This window comes from Oncorhynchus mykiss, chromosome 21 (genome assembly GCF_013265735.2).
Source record: "Oncorhynchus mykiss isolate Arlee chromosome 21, USDA_OmykA_1.1, whole genome shotgun sequence".
In the NCBI taxonomy this organism is placed as follows: Eukaryota; Metazoa; Chordata; class Actinopteri; order Salmoniformes; family Salmonidae; genus Oncorhynchus; species Oncorhynchus mykiss.
In genome coordinates this window covers 39565353-39588561 of record NC_048585.1, presented here as the reverse complement: position 1 = coordinate 39588561, position 23209 = coordinate 39565353, and the positions used below count along the sequence as shown (strand labels likewise).

General features: G+C 43.3%; 1 protein-coding gene and 2 non-coding genes across 4 annotated transcripts; 2 read left to right on the top strand and 1 right to left on the bottom strand.

Annotated features, from left to right (window-relative positions):
* The first annotated feature begins 2754 nt into the window (after positions 1-2754).
* On the top strand, positions 2755-2826 carry trnaw-cca. The gene has a single exon. It is a non-coding gene; the product is annotated as a tRNA-Trp (tRNA).
* A 6187-nt stretch (positions 2827-9013) lies between these two features.
* LOC110500374 (transmembrane 4 L6 family member 4-like) lies at positions 9014-17272 on the top strand. Of its 2 annotated transcripts, none has more exons than XM_021577707.2 (5): positions 9014-9895; positions 10361-10426; positions 11137-11288; positions 16537-16723; positions 16858-17272. In XM_021577707.2, exons 1-5 carry the CDS (start codon positions 9701-9703, stop codon positions 16864-16866), a joined length of 609 nt encoding a protein of 202 aa, XP_021433382.1. In that variant the 5' UTR covers positions 9014-9700; the 3' UTR covers positions 16867-17272. The 2 variants fall into 2 exon arrangements, with proteins under 2 accessions (XP_021433382.1, XP_021433383.1); XM_021577708.2 differs by having other exon boundaries at positions 9015-9895; positions 16855-17272.
* A 562-nt stretch (positions 17273-17834) lies between these two features.
* On the bottom strand, positions 17835-17906 carry trnaw-cca. Its single transcript has one exon. It is a non-coding gene; the product is annotated as a tRNA-Trp (tRNA).
* Between the last annotated feature and the right edge of the window lie 5303 nt (positions 17907-23209).

The window sequence follows — 23209 nt, the reverse complement described above, 5'->3', positions numbered from 1 at the left end:
AGGATGATTGAGTGTTTTCAAAGGAGAGACAACAACAACATACAAGCGTATATATGTACATTGCAATTTCTTTCAGAATGATCGGCCGTTCATGTGCAAAGTATTAGCGTGGTTCTAATCCCAGAGGCCAACCCAATACAACGTCGTCGCAGCAGGAGAGGCAGACGGAGCGGCCTCCTGGTCAGACTTAGAAGGCGAGCACACCATCCACCGCTTCCGAGCATACTACCCGCCAATATCCAGTCTCTAGACAACAAGGTGGACAAAATTAGGGCACAAGTAGCCTTCCAGAGAGACATCAGAGATTGTAACATTCTCTGTTTCACGGAAACATGGCTCACTCGGGTTATGGTGTCAGAGTCGGTACAGCCACCGGGTTTCTTCATGCGTTGCGCCGACAGAAACAAACATCTCGCTGGTAAGAAGAAGGGCGGGGGTGTATGCCTCATGATTAACGACTCATGGTGTAATCATAACAACATACAGGAACTCAAGTCCTTTTGTTCACCTGACCTAGAATTCCTTACAATCGACCGCATTACCCCCCCCCCCCAAAGCATATACCGCAACGGCCCTGAAAGAACTCCACTGGACTCTATGTAAACTGGAAACCATATACCCTGAGGCTGCATTTATTGTAGCTGGGGATATTAACAAAGCTAGTTTCAGAACAAGGTTACGCAAATTCTACCAGCATATTTATTGTTGCACCCACTCGAGCAAAACATTGGACCACTGCTACTCTAACATCCATACAAGGCTCCCCCTGCCCTCCCTTTGATAAATCTGACCATGACTCCATCTTGTTGCTCCCCTCCTATAGAAAGAAACTAAAACAAGTGTATTTACGTGTATGGTGTATTTACGGACATCTTCAATCAATCCCTATCCCAGTCTGCTGTCCCCACATGCTTCAAGATGGCCCCCCTTGTTCCTGTTCCCAAGAAAGCTAAGGTAACTGAACTAAATGACAATCACCCAGTAGCACTCACTTCTGTCATCATGAAGTGCTTTGAGAGACTAGTCAAGGATCATTTCACCTCCACCCTACCTGATAGCCTAGACCCACTCCAATTTGCTTACTGCCCCAATAGGTCCACAGACAACGCAATCACCATCACTCGGCGCACTGCCCTATCCCATCTGGACAAGAGGAATACCTATGTAAGAATACTGTTCATTGACTACAGCTCAGCATTTAACACCATAGTACCCTACAAACTCATCATTAAGCTTGAGACCCTGGGTCTCGACCCCGCCCTGTGAAACTGGGTCCTGGACTTTCTGACGTGCCACCCCCAGGCGGTGAGGGTAGGAAACAACATCTCCACCCCGCTGATCCTCAACACTGGGGGAAAACAAAGGAGATGATCATGGACTTCGGGACCACCCCCCTATCCACATCGACGGGACAGTAGTGGAGAAGGTGGAAAGTTTTAAGTTCCTTGGCGTACACATCACGGACAAACTGAAATGGTCCACCCACATAGACAGCGTGGTGGAGAAGGCGCAAAATACATTTGGCTTGTCACCTAAAACCCTCACAAACTTCTACAGATGCACAATTGAGTGCATCTTGTCGGGCTATATCACCGTCCTCAACTGCAAGGCTCTCCAGAGGGTAGTGTGGTCTGCACAATGCATCACCGGGGGCAAACTACCTGCCCTCAACCACCCCAGAAGGCAAGGTCAGTACAGGTGCATCAAAGCTGGGACCGAGAGACTGAAAAACAGCTTCTATCTCAAGGCCATTTGACTATTAAACAGCCATTACTAACATAGAGAGGCTGCTGCCAACATACAGACTCAAATCATTGGCCACTTTAATAAATTGATTTAATAATGGTATCACTAGTCACTTTAAATAATGGCACTTTAATAATGTTACATATCCTACATTACTCATCTCAATAATATATACTGTATTTTATACCATCTATTGCATCTTGCCTATGCCACACGGCCATCGCGCATCCATATATTTATATGTACATATTCTTATTCGATCTCCTTACATTGTGTGTATAAGGTAGCCGTTGTGAATTTGTTAGATTACTTGTTAGATATTACTGCACTGTCGGACTAGAAGCACAAGCATTTCGATACAAATAATGAGCAAACTATAATGCTGTTTGGCCCTAAACAGAGAGTACACTGTGGCAGAATACCTGACCACTGTGACTGACCCAAAATTAAGGAAAGTTTTGACTATGTATAGACTCAGTGAACATAGCCTTGCTATTGAGCCGAAGGCAGACCTGGCCCTCAAGGGAAGACAGGATATGTGCACAATGCCCACAAAATTATATGGAAACTGAGCTGCACTTCCTTACCTCCTGTCAAATGTATGACCATATTAGAGACACATATTTCCCTCAGATTACACAGATCCACAAAGAATTCGAAAAAAACAAAAAACATTTAGATAAACTCCCATATCTACTGGGTGAAATACCACAATGTGCCATCACAGCAGAAAGATTTGTGACCTGTTGCCACAAGAAAAGGACAACAGGTGAAGAACAAACACCATTGTAAATACATCCCATATTTATGTTGATTTATTTTCCCTTTTGTACTTTAACTATTTGCATGTCGTTACAACACTGTATATAGACATAATATGAGATTTGAAATGTCTTTATTATTTTGGAACTATGTTTCCCATGCCAATAAAGCCCTTGAATTTAATGACGAGGGAGGGAGAGAGACCGAGCGAGAGACACGTAGTGACAAATGCATGACTTGTACATGGACCTCGTGGCGCAACGGTAGCGCGTCTGACTCCAGATCAGAAGGTTGCGTGTTCAAATCACGTCGGGGTCAAACTGTTTTGACCGACAATCACTTCCCCCACTAATTCTATGAGATGTTCATATTTGTGATTGAATACCGTTAAGACACAGTAGATATGCCATTCTACTGAAAACCTGAGCTCTTCAGCCTTGTAGGCTGTGGGTAAATAACTAAAGACTGTATATAGGGTCTGCCAAACTATGTTAATACAGTTACACAGCCTGAAGAGCTCAGGTTTTCACCAAGCAAGTGAAGTAGATAATAAACGAAAGTGAAATAAACAATACACATTTACAGTAAACATTACACTCACAGAAGTTCCAAAATAATAAAGACATTTCCAGGCTGAGCTTCTTCGTGAAGAAGGCACAGGGGCGGAGCTTCAATGGCGTACCCAAGCGCTGAATTTGCCGACTCCCACCACGGTAAAGGAGTGCAGTGGTTTCTTGGGTTTGCCAATTACTACCGGAGGTTTATCCGCGGTTTTGGTCAGGTAGCGGCTCCCATTACCTCACTGCTGAAGGGGGGCCCGGTGAGTTTGCAGTGGTCGGCTGAGGCGGACAGGGTTTTTGGTCGCCTGAGGGCTCTGTTTACCTCGGCTCCTTTGCTGGCCCATCCGGATCCCTCTTTGGCATTCATAGTGGAGGTGGATGCGTCCGAACCTGGGATAGGAGCCGTGCTCTCTCAGCGCTCGGGTACGCCATCGAAGCTCCGCCCCTGTGCCTTCTTCTCAAAGAAGCTCAGCCCGGCGGAGCGAAACTATGACGTGGGGGACCGGGAGCTGCTGGCTGTCGTAAAGGCTCTAAAGGCGTGGAGACATTGGCTTGAGGAAGCTAAACACCCTTTTCTCATCTGGACTGACCACCGCAATCTGGAGTACATCCGGGCAGTGAGGAGACTCGTTTTGTGTTCACCCTTTCTTACAGACCAGGCTCCTAGAACGTGAAGGCAGACGCATTGTCCCGGCTGTATGACACAGTGGAGTGGCCCATGGATCCCACTCCCATACTCCCAGCCTCCTGCCTGGTGGCGCCGGTAGTGTGGGAGCTGTCCGTAACCGGTTGATCTATTGAGCCCACCCATCACCTTCCTCTGGTGATCCTGGGATCGGTCGGACAGTGCGCTGTTTGAGCGGTTGGTACTGGTGGCCTACCTTGGCTAAGGACGTTTGGGTTTATGTTTCCTCCTGCTCGGTGTGCGCCCAGTGTAAGGCTCCTAGGCACCTGCCCAGAGGGAAGCTACACCCCTTACCCGTTCCACAACGGCCTTGGTCGCACCTGACGGTGGATTTTCTTACCAATCTCCCCCTCACAGGGTAACACCGCGATCCTGGTCGTTGTGGATCGGTTCTCTAAATCCTATCGTCTCCTCCCTCTGCCTGGTCTCCCTACGGCCCTACAGGCTGCAGAGGCCTTGTTTACGCACGTCTTCCGGCACTACGGGGTGCCTGAGGATATAGTGTCTGATCGAGGTTCCCAAACTTAGAATGGATAAATTATAATCAACAGAGATTCATTAACTATACTGACTTTACATGAACAGCCTTAGGAGAACAGGTACAGGCGACTAGCAAAATGACGTAGCAGAATAGACAAGCTTTAAATTGGCGTTTAGCTGAGAAAGGTGGTGTCTGTGTGATGTTTGGAGATGATTGTTGTACTTTTATTCCCAATAACACTGTACTAGATGGATCTTTTCCTTTAGCTATGCCCAAACTGAAGGGATTGCGACAGGAGGTTAAGGACAATGCAGGATTTAACCCATGCTTGGGACTGGTTGGATTTAGCTTTAGGTAAATGGGGTTACTCCAGGAGGAGGATATGATTGCAATGATTATGGTGATCAAGGTTTTCCTATTTTTAGTAAAACACCTGACTCTAATGTGCTTGATTGAAAACTGGACCTCTGCGATATGTATAACCTTGTTAATCACTTACTCTGGAATGTCTTTTCTATTTCCTTTCTACCTTTGACAATGGATAAAGGAAGTTAGAACTTCTGAATTTTGTTTACTTAAACTTGTAGGTAACATAGGGAAATTCCGGTGACAAGTGTCCACGGATCATGTCCTTAATCCTTTAACAGGTGTTTTCATTTGTGATTTCACTGTTGTTACAGAGGTGTCTGCAAGGAAGGATCTTGTTTAAGTGTCATATTTAGAATGACATTAAAAGGTTTTTCTTATTTTCTTTATGTTTTACATAACTGAGATAACCTCAGGCAAGGCTATGTATTACATGCTCATGCTTTTACATTGTATTTTCAGTTTGATTTTACTTTGTATTTGTATAGATTGGATCCTTTACTTCTTTCTATTGTATAGGTATGGAGGTGTTTGATCCGGTCTTCTTTGAGTTTATGGAGTCTCAATCGTTAGGCCAGATAGGGGGACGTTTGCCCAGTGCTTGATGATTGATGCTCCCTTGCCTTTGATTTATTTGTGTGTTTTTGTTTGGGACTAATTAGTCCCAAAGGAGGGATTACGTCGGAGCAATACTCATGACTATGATTACATTTCCATTATTAGCAGCATCTTAGCTGTCCACGTTGGACAGCTAAGACAGAATGGCCATATAAGGAATGGAACATATAGGACCCGTATAGGACCAAGGCCCTGCTACCATTACAACCTATACAGCTGTCAGATGTGGGCGTTAACAAGCAAGAACTGAAATGGGAAAATGATGATAAAGAAAGGTCAAGGGAAGCTATTTTCATATAGAGGGAGGGGACTATATACGTTAGAATACTATAAAGGCAGGACTCTGTAATATGAGAACTTAGTCTTTTCCATGGAGGGGCTCGGCTCTGTTACGTTTGTAAAAGAGTCTTTTCCATGGAGGGGCTCGGCTCTGTTACGTTTGTAAAAGAGTCTTTACATGGAGGGGCTCGGCTCTGTTACGTTTGTAAAAGAGTCTTTACGTGGAGGGGCTCGGCTCTGTTACGTTTGTAAAAGAGTCTTTACGTGGAGGGGCTCGGCTCTGTTACGTTTGTAAAAGAGTCTTTACGTGGAGGGGCTCGGCTCTGTTACGTTTGTAAAAGAGTCTTTACGTGGAGGGGCTCGGCTCTGTTACGTTTGTAAAAGAGTCTTTACGTGGAGGGGCTCGGCTCTGTTACGTTTGTAAAAGAGTCTTTACGTGGAGGGGCTCGGCTCTGTTACGTTTGTAAAAGAGTCTTTACGTGGAGGGGCTCGGCTCTGTTACGTTTGTAAAAGAGTCTTTACGTGGAGGGGCTCGGCTCTGTTACGTTTGTAAAAGAGTCTTTACGTGAAGGGGCTCGGCTCTGTTACGTTTGTAAAAGAGTCTTTACGTGGAGGGGCTCGGCTCTGTTACGTTTGTAAAAGAGTCTTTACGTGGAGGGGCTCGGCTCTGTTACGTTTGTAAAAGAGTCTTTACGTGGAGGGGCTCGGCTCTGTTACGTTTGTAAAAGAGTCTTTACGTGGAGGGGCTCGGCAATGTTACGTTTGTAAAAGAGTCTTTACGTGGAGGGGCTCGGCTCTGTTACGTTTGTAAAAGAGTCTTTACGTGGAGGGGCTCGGCTCTGTTACGTTTGTAAAAGAGTCTTTACGTGGAGGGGCTCGGTTCTGTTACGTTTGTAAAAGAGTCTTTACGTGGAGGGGCTCGGCTCTGTTACGTTTGTAAAATAGTCTTTACGTGGAGGGGCTCGGCTCTGTTACGTTTGTAAAATAGTCTTTACGTGGAGGGGCTCGGCTCTGTTACGTTTGTAAAAGAGTCTTTACGTGGAGGGGCTCGGCTCTGTTACGTTTGTAAAAGAGTCTTTACGTGGAGGGGCTCGGCTCTGTTACGTTTGTAAAATAGTCTTTACGTGGAGGGGCTCGGCTCTGTTACGTTTGTAAAAGAGTCTTTACGTGGAGGGGCTCGGCTCTGTTACGTTTGTAAAAGAGTCTTTACGTGGAGGGGCTCGGCTCTGTTACGTTTGTAAAAGAGTCTTTACGTGGAGGGGCTCGGCTCTGTTACGTTTGTAAAAGAGTCTTTACGTGGAGGGGCTCGGCTCTGTTACGTTTGTAAAAGAGTCTTTACGTGGAGGGGCTCGGCTCTGTTACGTTTGTAAAAGAGTCTTTACGTGGAGGGGCTCGGCTCTGTTACGTTTGTAAAATAGTCTTTACGTGGAGGGGCTCGGCTCTGTTACGTTTGTAAAAGAGTCTTTACGTGGAGGGGCTCGGCTCTGTTACGTTTGTAAAAGAGTCTTTATGTGGAGGGGCTCGGCTCTGTTACGTTTGTAAAAGAGTCTTTACGTGGAGGGGCTCGGCTCTGTTACGTTTGTAAAAGAGTCTTTACATGGAGGGGCTCGGCTCTGTTACGTTTGTAAAAGAGTCTTTACGTGGAGGGGCTCGGCTCTGTTACGTTTGTAAAATAGTCTTTACGTGGAAGGGCTCGGCTTTGCTACCTTGTATTAAAGTCTAATTTGAATTCACAAGTTCTAGTAAATGTGTTATATTTCTGAGTCAATATTCCACCACAACTTTTACTCAAGTAGTATTTTACTGTGACTTTCACTTTTACTTAAGTCATTTTCTATTAAAACCTGTTTGGGATAGGGGGCTGCATTTTCACATTCGGAGGAAAAGTGTGCCCAGAGTAAACTGCCTGCTACTCAGGCCCAGATGCTAATATATGCATATTATTAGTAGTATTGGATAGAAAACACTCTGAAGTTTCTAAAACTGTTTGATTGATGTCTGTGAGTATAACAGAATTCATATGGCAGGTGAAAACCTGAGAAAAGTCCAACCAGGAAGTGGGAAATCTGAGGTTTGTAGTTTTTCAACTCATTGCCTATTGAATACACAGTGTCTATGGGGTCATATTGCACTTCCCAAGGCTTCCACTAGATGTCAACAGTCTTTAGAACCTTGTTTGATGCTTCTACTGTGAGTGAGGGGGGAATGGGAGCTGAATGAGTCAGAGGTCTGCTAGAGTGGCATGAGCTGATCACGCGCATTCACGTGAGAGGTAGCTTGGAATCCATTGCATTTCTACAGACCAAGGAATTCTCTGGTTTAAACATTATTGAAGATGTATGCTAAAAACATCCTAAAGATTGATTCTATACTTCGTTTGACATGTTTCTACGAACTATAATATTACTTTTCGTCTGAACTTTTGCCAGGACTTGCCCGCACGTCGTGAGTTTGGATTGTGTACTAAACGCGCAAACAAAAAGGAGGTATTTGGACAGAAATTATGGACTTTATCGAACAAATCAAACATTTATTGTGGAACTGGGATCCTGGGAGTGCATTCTGATGAAGATCATCAGATCACCTTTGTAAGTGAATATTTATAATGCTATTTCTGACTTCCGTTGACTCCACAACATGGCGGATATCTGTTTGCCTTGTTTAGTTGTCTGAGCACTGTACTTTGATTATTGCATGGTGTGCTTTTTCCGTAAAGTTTTTTTTAAATCTGACATAGCGGTTGCATTAAGGAGAAGTAAATCTATAATTCTCTGCATAATACTTGTGTCTCTTATCAAAGTTTATTATGAGTATTTCTGTAAATTGATGTGGCTCTGAAAATTCGCCAGATGTTTTTCGAGGCACAACATTACTGACCATAAAGCGCCAATGTAAACTGAGATTTTTGGATATAAATATGAACTTTATCGAACAAAACATACATGTATTGTGTAACATGAAGTCCTATGAGTGTCATCTGATGAAGATCATCAAAGGTTAGTGATTAATTTTTATCTCTAATTCTACTTTTTGTGACTACTCTCTTTGGCTGGAAAATGGCTGTATGTGTTTTTTTGTGACTAAGCTCTGACCTAACATAATCATATGGTGTGCTTTCACTGTAAAGCATTTTTTTAAATCGGACACGATGGGTAAATTAACAAGAAGTCAAGCTTTAATTTGGTCTATTGCACTTGTGAATGTTTGAAAGTTAAATATTAAAAAAATATATATATATATTTCGCGCTCTGCCTTTTCAGCAGATAGCCCTAACAACTTTTAAGGTATCTTTACTTTTACTCAAGCATGACAATTGCATACTTTTTCCACTACTGCCTGACTCCATGTGGATGGACAAACCCAACCCAGTTTTATGACTCAATAATAAGGCCAACTAAAGGTGATGTAGTGTTGCAGTCACTGGCAGGCACGTTCACAGATAGGGTTCTAGCCGCTCCTGAGCACCTAACCTTTCGCCTTCCTATGAGAAAAGTGCCCTAAATAAAGTGCCCTATCAGATTGGTAGTATTTTTAAAATAATACCTTTTTATTATACTAGTAGTATATTTTACTTCCTTTTCTGTAAATAATTGCCCATCAAACTAGGTAATCTCTCATATTCTAATCTTGGAAAATTCCCCTCCCCGCTCCTCTCCTTTTTTCTTTCCCACGCTAGAGTGCACTGCACTTGTCCTCCAGCTGCTGCAGAAGCTACCGGCACCTAGCGATATTATGAGTAGTGGCACACAGGCTACTTTTTTAAGTTGTATGTCGTCTCTCATGGTCAGTGACAGGGAAGGGTTCAACTCAACTGTTTTTAAGTAAGCCTACAATGCAGATGTTAGCACTTGCCACTCCAAAGGTCGGTGCACGGCCCTGGTCACTGGAGTCAATGATGGGGTGGTCTATAGTTTAGTTTTATCACCTAACTAGCCCCTCCTCTACCAAGCTAACCTCCACCCTAGATACCACCACCAGGTTTTAAGCAGCTTCGCATCTACCTCTAGAGCCATTCTGTAGCTAGCTGAGAAGAGAGCACAGGAGGAGTTGTCTCTGACATTTTTTCCTGAAATCTTCTGAATTTTTCTCAGTGGGGGAGGTACTGTAGAGAGGTAACTGAAGTCTACCATATCTCATTTTTCGTGGAAACCAACAAGACATTTTTTCCTCCCTCAACGTTGAAGAAACCGTACAACTAGCAACATGTGTACAGGAAAGTGCTCTAAGGTCATTGCGATCTCGCTCTACGTCCTGGCCGGGGTCTCAATCATCTGTAACATCATTGCGTTCTTCCCCGACTGGTCGACGATGTACGCCAAGTTGGACAGAGAAGAAAATGGAGCCCGGATCACCGACGAGGTCAAATACATGGGAGGTGTCATCGGCGGAGGAATCATGGTGAGTTTAAAGTTTAGTTAGACTATTATGTGACTTAATTGGTTTAAAAGACTACGGCTTTAGTTCAGTTCCATTTCAATCCAGTCAGTTTGAAAATGTTCAATTGAAATTGATCAAATTTGAATAGAAATGTCAGCTTATTGACTGAACTGAAATGCAATTGACCCCAACCCTGGTTTAAACATGCTGATTCTAGAGTATTGGTCACACCATCACAGGTTTGTGTGGTCATTTCCAAGATAAAAACAATTGAAGTGGAATAATGTAACATTACTGTGACCAACAGTTCCCAAATGTTAATTCCCCTGATGTTGCTAACTATATGTACATTTTAAATATGCTCTCTCTAAATATGCCTCTCCACACCAACAGTTGTGATAAAAGTATTCTCAAATGTTTTATTTACCTATTTGCTCTCTCTCTCTCTCTCTCTCTCTCTCTCGCTCTCTCACACTCTCTCTTCAGTGCCTTATTCCAGCAGTCCATATCCACCTGACTAGCAGCAATGGTTGCTGTGCCAACCGCTGTGGGGTAAGTCTAACTACACTCTAACTACTGCTCCCCCCCAATCCCAACCTTAACCATTCATATCTGATCCTATATCAGTTGTTAAAGAGAACTTGTACCTACTTTAAGCCCATAACACCTGACACAATAAGAGGGTGAGGGGTCTGGGACTATGTGGGGAGCAATGACAGTTACAGCCATAATGGTTAAAGAAGAAATTGCTTGACTTTACCACCCCCTGCTGGTGAAACAGGTGTAATACCAGGAAATAATTAACTGGGTGTCTGTGGCCAATGACTGCCCACAAAGTACCACTCTCCCACATTATGGTTAGTGTAATTCCACAATAAAGCAATTTGTGACAGGCAAAAGCATAACATTACAAGATAAATCAAACACACCATAATTTGCAAATAAATTAATTTAAAATCCTACAATGTGATTTTCTGGATTTTTCTTCTCTCATTTTGTCTGTCATAGTTGAAGTGTACCTATGATGAAAATTACAGGCTTCTCTCATCATTTTAAGTGGGAGAACTTGCACAATTGGTGGCTGACTAAATACTTTTTTGCCCCAATGTATTTATTCAACCTTTAGTTAAGCAAAGTTTGTAGAAGCCCAAATAAATCTTATTTTCTAAGTAGTAAATACACAACAAAGATGAAATGTACAACATTCTCAGCCTTCTCTTTTCCTGACCCCTGACCTCTGGATTATCCTTGCTACACTTTAGATGTTCCTGTCCATTGGGTTTGCTGCTGCTGGGGTTGTTGGAGCACTGTACAGTCTGGCTACATCTGCCCTGGGCCTGTCCAATGGACCTGTCTGCCTCTTTACGGAAACACCAACATCTGTTCCAGGGTGGGGGAGACCTTTCTTGAACAAGTAAGTTTATTTACGTATTTTATTACTTGTTTTAAATTGTATTTTTATGGTTTATTTTATGTAGGCCGTCATTGTAAATAAGAATTTGTTCTTAACTGACTTGCCTAGTTAAATAAAGGTTAAATAAAATAAAATATTTTTTTTTTACCGGGTAGTCCCATTGAGGTCAAAGACTGATTTTCCAAAGATAATATACAGTACCAGTTAAATGTTTGGACACACCTACTCATTACAGGGCTTTTATATATTTGTACTATTTTCTACATTGTAGAATAATAATGAAGACATCAAAACTATGAAATTGTTACGGTGCGTGAATGAGGACCCAGAAGCGAATCAACTTAAACAGAGCTTCTTTAATTACCAAACATAGGTAGGCTCAGATGGACCGGCAGATTCCGACAGGACAGGACAAGGTTACAGCAAACATGACGGCAGTCTGGTTCAGGCATGAATGACACAAACAAACAAGAATCCGACAAGGACAGGAGCAGAAACAGAGAGAGATATAGGGACCTAATCAGAGGGAAAAAGGGAACAGGTGGGGAACGGGGTGAATGGGTAGTTAGAGGAGACAAGGGACAGCTGGGGGAAAGCGGGGGAGAAAAGGTAACCTAACACGACCAGCAGAGGGAGACAGGGTGAAGGGAAAGGACAGAGACAAGACAACATGACAGTACATGACAGTACCCCCCCACTCACCGAGCGCCTCCTGGCGCACTCGAGGAGGAAACCTGGCGGCAACGGAGGAAATCATCAATCAGCGCACGGTCCAGCACGTCCCGAGAGGGAACCCAACTCCTCTCCTCAGGACCGTACCCCTCCCAGTCAACTAGGTACTGATGACCACGGCCCCGAGGACGCATGTCCAAGATTTTACGGACCCTGTAGATAGGTGCGCCCTCGACAAGGATGGGGGGGGGGGGGGGGAAGACGAGCGGGGGCGCGAAGAACGGGCTTAACACAGGAGACATGGAAGACCGGGTGGACGCGACGAAGATATCGCGGAAGAAGAAGTCGCACTGCGACAGGATTAATGACCTGAGAGATACGGAATGGACCAATGAACCGCGGGGTCAACTTGCGAGAAGCCGTCTTAAGGGGAAGGTTCTGAGTGGAGAGCCAAACTCTCTGACCGCGACAATATCTAGGGCTCTTCGTTCTACGCTTATTAGCAGCTCTCACAGTCTGCGCCCTATAACGGCAAAGTGCAGACCTGACCCTCTTCCAGGTGCGCTCGCAACGTTGGACAAAAGCCTGAGCGGAGGGGACGCTGGAGGACACGTCGAACGTGCTGAACATGAATCTGGAGTGACGGTGAAAAAATCAGGATATCGTCAAGGTAAACGAAAACAAAGATGTTCAGCATGTCTCTCAGGACATCATTGACTAATGCCTGAAAGACAGCTGGAGCGTTAGCGAGGCCGAAAGGAAGAACCCGGTATTCAAAGTGCCCTAACGGAGTGTTAAACGCCGTCTTCCACTCGTCCCCCTCCCTGATGCGCACGAGATGGTAAGCGTTACGAAGGTCCAACTTAGTGAAAAACCTGGCTCCCTGCAGGATCTCGAAGGCTGAAGACATAAGAGGAAGCGGATAACGATTCTTCACTGTTATGTCATTCAGCCCTCGATAATCTATGCAGGGGCGCAGAGACCCGTCCTTCTTCTTGACAAAAAAAAACCCCGCTCCGGCGGGAGAGGAGGAGGGGACTATGGTACCGGCGTCAAGAGCTACAGACAAATAATCTTCGAGAGCCTTACGTTCGGGAGCCGACAGAGAGTATAGTCTACCCCGGGGGGGGGGTGGTTCCCGGAAGGAGATCAATACTACAATCATACGACCGGTGTGGAGGAAGAGAGGTGGCCCTGGACCGACTGAACACCGTGCGCAGATCGTGATATTCCTCCGGCACCCCTGTCAAATCACCAGGCTCCTCCTGTGAAGAAGAGACAGAGGAAACAGGAGGGATAGCAGACATTAAACATTTCACATGACAAGAGACGTTCCAGGAGAGGATAGAATTACTAGACCAATTAATGGAAGGATTATGACAAACTAGCCAGGGATGGCCCAAAACAACAGGTGTAAAAGGTGAACGAAAAATTAAAAAAGAAATGGTTTCACTATGATTACCAGAAACAGTGAGGGTTAAAGGTAGCGTCTCACGCTGAATCCTGGGGAGAGGACTACCATCCAGGGCGAACAAGGCCGTGGGCTCCTTTAACTGTCTGAGAGGAATGTCATGTTCCCGAGCCCAGGTCTCGTCCATAAAACAGCCCTCCGCCCCAGAGTCTATTAAGGCACTGCAGGAAGCTGACGAACCGGTCCAGCGTAGATGGACCGACAAGGTAGTGCAGGATCTTGAAGGAGAGACAGGAGTAGTAGCGCTCACCAGTAGCCCTCCGCTTACTGACGAGCTCTGGCCTTTTACTGGACATGAAGTGACAAAATGACCAGCGGAACCGCAATAGAGACAGAGGCGGTTGGTGATTCTCCGTTCCCTCTCCTTAGTCGAGATGCGGATACCTCCCAGCTGCATGGGCTCAGCACCCGAGCCGGCAGAGGAAGATGGTAGTGATGCGGAGAGGGAGGCGACGGAGAGCGCGAGCTCCTTTCCACGAGCTCGGTGACGAAGATCAACCCGTCGCTCAATGCGAATAGCGAGTTCAATCAAGGAATCCACGCTGGAAGGAACCTCCCGGGAGAGAATCTCATCCTTTACCTCTGCGCGGAAACCCTCCAGAAGACGAGCGAGCAAGGCCGGCTCGTTCCAGCCACTGGAGACAGCAAGAGTGCGAAACTCAATAGAGTAGTCTGTTATGGATCGATTGCCTTGACATAGGGAAGACAGGGCCCTGGAAGCCTCCTCCCCAAAAACAGATCGATCAAAAACCCGTATCATCTCCTCCTTAAAGTCTTGATACTGGTTAGTACACTCAGCCCTTGCCTCCCAGATTGCCGTGCCCCACTCACGAGCCCGTCCAATAAGGAGAGATATGACGTAGGCGACACGAGCAGTGCTCCTGGAGTAAGTGTTGGGCTGGAGAGAAAACACAATATCACACTGGGTGAGGAACGAGCGGCATTCAGTGGGCTCCCCAGAGTAACACGGCGGGTTATTGATTCTGGGCTCCGGAGATTCGAAAGCCCTGGAAGTGGCCGGTGGATCGAGGCGGAGATGGTGAACCTGTTCTGTGAGGTTGGAGACTTGGGTGGCCAGGGTCTCAACGGCATGTCGAGCAGCAGACAATTCCTGCTCGTGTCTGCCTAGCATCGCTCCCTGGATCTCGACGGCTGAGTGGAGAGGATCCGAAGTCGCTGGGTCCATTCTTGGTCGGATTCTTCTGTTACGGTGCGTGAATGAGGACCCAGAAGCGAATCAACTTAAACAGAGCTTCTTTAATTACCAAACATAGGTAGGCTCAGATGGACCGGCAGATTCCGACAGGACAGGACAAGGTTACAGCAAACATGACGGCAGTCTGGTTCAGGCATGAATGACACAAACAAACAAGAATCCGACAAGGACAGGAGCAGAAACAGAGAGAGATATAGGGACCTAATCAGAGGGAAAAAGGGAACAGGTGGGGAACGGGGTGAATGGGTAGTTAGAGGAGACAAGGGACAGCTGGGGGAAAGCGGGGGAGAAAAGGTAACCTAACACGACCAGCAGAGGGAGACAGGGTGAAGGGAAAGGACAGAGACAAGACAACATGACAGTACATGACAGAAATAATGCATATGGAATCATGTAATAACAAAAAAAGTGTTAAACAAATCAACATTTTTAGATTTTTCAAAGTAGCTACAATTTGCCTTGATGATAGTTTTGCACACAGTTGGCATTCTCTCAACCACCTTCACCTGGAATGCATATCAATTAACAGGTGTGCCTTATTAAAACTTAATATGTGAAATGTTTTCTTTCTTAATGTGTTTGAGCCAATCAGTTGTGTTGTGACAAGGTAGGGGTGGTATACAGAATATAGCCCTATTTGGTTAAAGACCAAGTTCATATTATGGCAAGAACAGCTCAAAAAAGCAAAGAGAAATGACGGTCCATCATTACTTTAAGAATTGAAGGTCAGTCAATCAAGATCATTTCAAGAACTTTGAAAGTTTCTTCAAGTGCAATCGCAAAAACTATCAACCCCTATGATGAAACTGGCTCTCATGAAGACCACCACAGGAACGGAAGACCCAGAGTTACTTCCGCTGCAGAGGATAAGTTCATTAGAGATACCAGCCTCAGAAATTGCAGCCCAACTAAATGCTTCACAGAGAGTTTAAGTAACAGACACATCTAAACATCAACTTTTCAGAGCAGACTGTGTGAATCAGGCCTTTATGGTCAAATAATTAAAAAAATAAAAAGAATGTAACCTTTATTTAACTAGGCAAGTCAGTTAAGAAAAAAATCTTATTTACAAAGACGGCCTACATCTGCCAAACCCGGACAATGCTGGACCAATTGTGCGCCGCCCTATGGGACTCCCAATCACGGGCGGTTGTGATACAGCCTGAATTGCTACAGAAAAACCACTACTAAAGGACACAAATAAGAAGATGGGACTTGCTTGGCCCAATAAACCGCTGGAAATCTGTCCTTTGGTCTGATGAGTCCAAATTTGATATTTTTGTTTCCAACTGCCGTGCCTTTGTGAGACGCAGAGTAGATGAACAGATGATCTCCCCATTTGTGATTCCCACCGTGAAGCATGGAGGAGGTGTGATGGTGTGGGGGTGCTTTGCTGGTGACACTGTCTGTGATTTATTTAGAATTCAAGGCACACTTAACCAGCATGGTTTCCACAGCCTTCTGCAGCGATACGCCATCCGATCTGCCTTGCACTTAGTGGGACTATCATTTGTTTTTCAACAGGACAATAACGCATTCCAGGTGAAGCTGGTTGAGAGAATGCCAAGAGTGTGGAAAGCTGTCATCAAGGCAAAGGGTGGCTACTTTGAAGAATCTCAAACATAAAATAGATTTGGATTTGTTTAACACTTTTTTGGTTACTACATGATTCCATATGTGTTATTTCATAGTTTTGATGTCTTCACTATTATTCTACAATGTAAAAAATAGTTCAAATAAAGAAAAACCCCTGAATGAGTAGGTGTGTCCAAACTTTTGACTGGTACTGTATGTATATTTATTTTTGCTATGTCTTTGGGGACTAGTCCTGGCTACTGTAAAGAACTTTCTGACAAAAGATTAATATAATTGATTGTTCCTCATTGCAGCAACGGGAGTTACCTGGGCGACAGTGACCTGTGGACAAAGTGTATAGAGCCCGAAGGTGTTGTGGAGTTTAACCTTGGGTTGTTTGCCACACTGTTGGTGGTGGCAAGTCTGGAGCTGGTGCTGTGTGGAATACAGATTGTCAACGGACTGTTCGGATGCATCTGTGGCACCTGTGGCAGCAGGGAGGTGAGATAGTGGGGGGGGGGGGGGGGGGGGGGGAGTGGTAAGAGAGGGGATGAAAGAAATAAACAAATAAAGGAAGGAGGAAAGAAAGAGGATTGGTGTTCACCTAACCGTTGACCTCTATTTCCTGCCAGTAGGAAGCGTGATGATCCATGATGACCATCGACTGTGACCATTTTTCAACCACGACCACTTGACCACTTGAGGAACACAAAGAAGAACTGACCACAACCCATCTGTGCCCATTTGTCAAGAGGAATGAATGGTTATTGAAGAAAGGTTGACGTATTCACTGTCTCTTCTCTATGGCCTACAAAGGGTATTTATAATAGACTTATAATGGCTTAGTGTATTAGGCTGTTCAAAACACATCAGTGACTGTAATAATCAGTAGTTATGTTCATTGATATGACATTCTGTAAATCTTATGTTTCTCATGTTTCAATATAATTCTATGCATATTTTATGTTATATTTTGCAATAAATGCTGGGTGAAAAAAACAAATTATGTTTATTATTTATCTCCTTTTTGACGTTTATTTTTTTTGTTGACATTTCCTGGTCAAAATGTTTCTCATGAAAATATTTTATTAAATTGTAAGTAAAATATGCTCACAGTTGAAGGGTATTATTCAACAGAACATACATATATCGTTATCATTCATTACATGGTCATAGCATTACATTTATTGAATGATTCCGTTACAAATGTAGCCTAGATGAAACAGTATGGAGGAAGAAATAAGTAAGACATTCAAACCTGCAATACAGTCAGACACTTGTTGGGCGAACCGACGAAATTTACATAGAATTTTAAGTTATTGATCTGTCATTCGCATTGAATGCAAGTCTAAGAAGCGGTAGATCCGTTATTTCTATACTTCCCGTTCTAACGTTTATTTTGTGCATCTTTTACTTTCGGTTTTGTACACCAGCTTTAAACACAATATTTTTGGAAAATATATTTCACAACGGTTTGGTAAAATGATTATCTGCACATGCTTATTTTGTCACATAAACAAACTGTAATCTGGCGAACTATTAGAATTTTTTCAAAGACGAAATGTCGGATCGATATCTGCATATGTGTTTGTACCATTAAGCAAAAATACCATGACCCCGACGTGATTTGAACACGCAACCTTCTGATCTGGAGTCAGACGCGCTACCGTTGCGCCACGAGGTCCATACAGCAATATATCTCTGTATGGTTTATACTTCTCCCTGTTAGTTGTAGTAAAATAGTTACGTTGTGACATTTATTTGTTATATTGGTAACTACAACTGTACAAAATGGTTCTTCCGATTTGCGAAATGTAGCCTAAATCATATAAAAATATACAATATATCGTTTAAATTAAAAACGGTTTGATACCGATTCTGTTCAAATGGGATGTACATTCTTCATTACACAAAAATATAATTACTTCTGGATTCAAAAGTTTTTTTTTCTCCCGAATCCAAATTAACAGTTATATCTAGCTATGTCGTGATTAACAGCATGCATTGCCAAGTGAATTTAAATGTCCGTTCCTTCTCTTCCAGTCACGTAAAAGTCAGTGCCAGGCTAATAATTCTCACTCTCACTTGGAAAGATAAAAGAAAATGTCGTCGAGGCACGCCATTAATGTGCAAGCTGTTTCAATATGCTTTGTGTTGTAGTCACGACAGACAAATATATATATATAGTAAGATATCAAGTAAGTAACAACTGGTTTCCGTTTCCTGTGTAACATCAATATGAGTAAAATTAATATTGCTACATGTTCTTTTTAAATGTTTTAATTTTACAACAAAGGCAGACTCCACATAACTTTGGCTTGTAGTCCATGTCTGCAATAAACTGGAATGTGAACTAAATGTTTGTTTACTGTCTCTGACTGCCCATCAATTATTATTATTTTTTACCTTCACACAAATTCTTTCAGGTGTATAGGTCTTCGGATGGCCCTACTACCAGACCTTGTGTGGGCTCTTCCTCAGGTGTCGCCTGTTCCTCCTGAAGACTTGTCCCTGTTCTGTCTTCACCTCGTAGGATCTTTGCTCCACAGGTTTGACTACTGTGGCCCTCTACCACCACTGTTTCTGTCCTGTGCGTGGCTGAACACTCATCCTGTCATCTTGTTGCAGCTCTGTGAGGTCCTTAGCAGAGGTGTCGTAGTACTTTGCCTGCTTCTGTTGTCTTTCTTTGAACTTCTCCAGCTGACAGTTTGCCATCCCCGGTCTCAGAAGATTTTCACTCATTATAAGTAGTGGCTTTTGTACGTCTTGCCATGAGCACCTGTTACCGCGGCATGTATTCTTCAGTTACATCGATGAGATCCAGGTTCTTTTGAGTACCGCTGCCACCATGTTTAAAAATGATTTGTGTTGTAGTCACGACAGACAAAGATATATAGTTAAGCAAACTTTACTAGGCATGTTGTTAACCAGCACGTTAATCAAGTAAGTAACAACTGGTTTCCGTTTCCTGTGTAACAGCAATATGAGTAACATCAATATTGCTACACAAGGTACAAACAAACAGAAAGCAGCTATAATAACAGTTAGCTAGTGTCACAAGAATTTTCAATCCCAATGATGATAACTAACAATAATTTAAGCTTTGACTAATTCCCAGAGGTTTGTAAGACCCTGGGTTTAATAATAATTAGGCAAAGTCTCAGATTCTGCAAAAGGTTTGTAGTTTATTCAGAGAACGTTCTAAAGTCAACCAAAATTTGAACAGTCTTTATAATCCCCTCGACAGACAGACAGACAGACAGACAGATCACTTGGCAGTTTCTCGCCGTTCCTTTCCTCCCAAGATAAGAGAGGCCTTGGAAGGGTCCTCCTGTTGTCAGGTCATGTGTAGTCTACCAGCCTCTGTTTTCTCAACAATACATTTCTCCCTCTTAACTTGTCCCACCTTACCACATAGTAATACAATGGTCTAGTCACACATGTTATGGAATTATGACTCTTAGCACATTTCATACATTTATATGATTTCAGGGTGGAATCCTTTAGTCATTACTTTAAACATATAAATTCCTTTATCAGCTAGCTAGATAAACAGAAAGCAGAGCTAGCAAACTTAGTTAAAGTTAGCTAAATAAAACTCGCTGAGGAAAATACAGTAAATAGCTAGCAATGTCAATATAAAATTAATCTAAAAACAGATTAAATTATTTATTCCTATTTAACAATATTTTCTTATATGAAGACAAATATATAGTAAAGAAATAGTGTTCTCTTTCCGGTCTTTTCCGTACTCTGGAGCAGCAGGTTGTTACCGTCAAAATCACCGTCTTTTGCGCAACAGAAGTTAGAACTCATCGAATCCCATTGTGAAGTAGAGAGGGACACTATTTGGCCGGGGGACATTATTTGACATGACAGGCCCTTGACAGGAAACGTAAAAGAGAGGCTGTGTGTGTGTGAATGCATTGAGAGCTTCCCCTTATAAACGCAGAAAAGAAACAGTCAATAATGTCACAGACAGAGAGACATACATTTACAACACAGATATAGAGTGAGAGAAGTATGAGAGAAGATATGGAAAAAGAGAGCAGAGAGAGAGAGAGAGAGAAAAAAAGAGTGGTGTGAGAATAAAAGAAGAGAGCGATGAAGAGAGAAAATGAGAAGAGCGATTGAGAGTTGGACTACTCCTTCTTTGCAGACTGATGATTCAGACCTTGTCTGCAGTTCAAAGAGAGAGGAACCAAGGTACCCGCGATTTACTGTAGATCTCAAGAACTTCAGAAAGAGAATCTCCCACTCACAGAATCATCCAACAGGTGAGTTCCATTCCATGCAATCACTATTAGCTGTGTATGACTATAGTATTTGTACGTACCAACATCATTTTCACTCAACACTGGTACTGTATGCTTCCAAACATCAATGATACTTTGTAACTGCATCGATAACGGCAGCATCAATAACTGCAGATGAGGTAGAATGATAACTTCATATGTGTGTGTTTTTGTGTTGATCCTACTGAATGTGTGTGTGTGTGTGTGTGTATTTACATTACAGTATAGGTGATGCGAGAAAGAGAGAGAAAGAGAAAAAGTCAGAGCGAAAAGATGAGAAGACTTGACAGATTAACATCTCAACTGTTGCTTCACACAGAGTATCATATTTTCTTTATTCTCCACAGTTACAGACACCGTTGCAATGGAGAGTGACGTGACTGAATATGCAAATGTAGACTCGAGTAAAATGTGCCAAACAGACAGTAAAATACACAATCTAGACCAGGGATCAGCAACTAGATTCAGCCGCGGACGGATTTTTTCTTGAGCGGACGATCAGGGGGCTGGAACATAATTACAAAGGATTTGTGACTGCAAATTGACCACAAGATACCCAAACAGATATAATGTTTGACTAAAGCATAATCATTTCAAACCTCGCTTACGTGTGTATACAATCATGTCGTGTCTCTCTATTATGCGTGGGAATACCTTGGAACAGATTTCTTAAATTAAATCACTTGGAGCTGATTTCCTGGTGTTTTTTTTTTTGTCTTTTATGTCCAAAAATGAAAACACCCAAAATGTTATTTTAATGAAAACATACGAATTCGGGGGCCAAATTCGCCCTGCGGGCTGCCAGTTGGGGGAACCCTGATCTAGACCATAGAAAACAATTACATCTTGGCTACAATGGAATTAAATAGATTTTCAAAGAAATATACATGCTAGGAGACATAGCATATCAACAAGTTACATTTCTCAACTGTTTTGCAACGGTATAGCAGTCATGTAGTGTCTGCTCATGCTTTACAGTCTCCATGACTTTATGAGACATTAATAAAGGCATTCGCTTTCACTGTAAGAACGTCTTTTTGTTCCTCTTTGGTAAATGCAATAACCTATTTAAATATTACACTGAGTGTACAAAACATTAAGAACACCTTTCTAATATTGAGTTGTCCTCAGAACAGCCTCAATTCATCGGGGCATGGACTCTACAAGGTGTCGAAAGTGTTCCACAGGGATGCTTCCCACAGTTGTATCGAGTTGGCTGCAGTTCTTGACACAAACCAGTGCACCTGGCACCTACTACCACACCCCGTACAAAAGCACTTAAATCTTTTGTTGCGTTTATGTATTTTGTTTTGTTGCTTTTTGTGCTATTGCGCTGTCTGTGTGCTACGTGTTGCTTGTTTTATGTTGCTCTGCATGTAATCACTGCTCATTGTTTGTCTGTATTGTTATTGTAATTGTTGTTAATAACCTGCCCAGGAACTGTGGTTGAAAATTAGCCGGCTGGCTAAAACCGGCACTTTTACTGAAACGTTAATTAACGTGCACTCTACCTGTAAAAATACAAATAAACTCTTGCCCCTTCACCCTCTGAATGGCACACATACACAATCCATGATTCAATTATCTCAAGGCTTAAAAATCCTTCTTTAATCCTCCCTTTCATCTACACTGGTTTGAGTGGATTTAACACGTGACATCAATAAGGGATCATAGCTTTCATCTGGATTCACCTGGTCAGTCTGTGGGCATGGAAAGAGCAGGTGTTCATAATGTTTTGTACACTCACTGTATATGGCTCAGTATCTGTCAGGGGGAAATCTTTACAGCGTTAAATAATGACTTCGGGCATCCCGAGTGGAGAAGCGGTCTAAGGCACTGCAGTGCTTGAGGCGTCACTACAGATCCGGGTTCAATCCCGGACTGTGTCGCAGCGAGCTGCGACCAGGAGACCCACGAGGCGACGCAGGTTATTCCTCCGACACATTGGTGTGACTGGCTTCCGGGTTCAACGAGCAGTGTGTCAAGAAGCAGTGCAGTTTGGCAGGGTCTTGTTTCGGAGGACGCGTGGCTCTCGACCTTCGCCTCTCCCGAGTCTGTACGGGAGTTGCAGCAATGGGACAAGACTGTAACTACCAATTGGACATACGAAAGTTGGGGAGAAAAAGCCAGACTAACCGGTGCCCCTGCACATTGACTCTGTACCAGAACCACCTGTATATAGCCTTGCTACTTATATATAGCCTTGCTACTTATATATAGCCTTGCTACTTATATATAGCCTTGCTACGTATATATAGTCTTGCTACTGTTATTTCCCCTGTCATTTTACTTTTCTATTGTTTACCAAATACCTATTGCACTGTTGGTTAGGGCTTGTAAGTAAGCATTTCACTATTCAGCGCACGTGACAAATAAACTTTGATTTGAATAAGAATAAATCGAATTCAAATGACTTCCTCCCTGACTGACTGGCTGTTCACCATCCCGATTTCATCATCTTGGCAGTTAGACTCTTTGTATACAAAACTAACAACAGTGAAAATAGATGTGCGTCCCAAATGGCATGATATTCCCAACATAGTGCACTAATTTAGACCAGATCCCTGGTAGCGCACTATAAATGGCATAGGATGCCATTTGGGTAGCAGACTTTGTCTAGTGTCGATCAGACGGGTATCCTATGAAACAGGTTTGAGGAGTTAGCGAGGTAACTTTGGTCGCCTTTGAGTTC

Coding starts and splice junctions, on each gene's coding strand:
- LOC110500374 (XM_021577707.2), top strand. CDS start 9,701: ATGTGTACAGGAAAGTGCTCTAAGGTCATTGCGATCTCGCTCTACGTC. Junction 10,427..11,136: donor GCTGTGCCAACCGCTGTGGG/GTAAGTCTAACT, acceptor GCTACACTTTAG/ATGTTCCTGTCCATTGGGTT. Junction 11,289..16,536: donor GGGAGACCTTTCTTGAACAA/GTAAGTTTATTT, acceptor TCCTCATTGCAG/CAACGGGAGTTACCTGGGCG.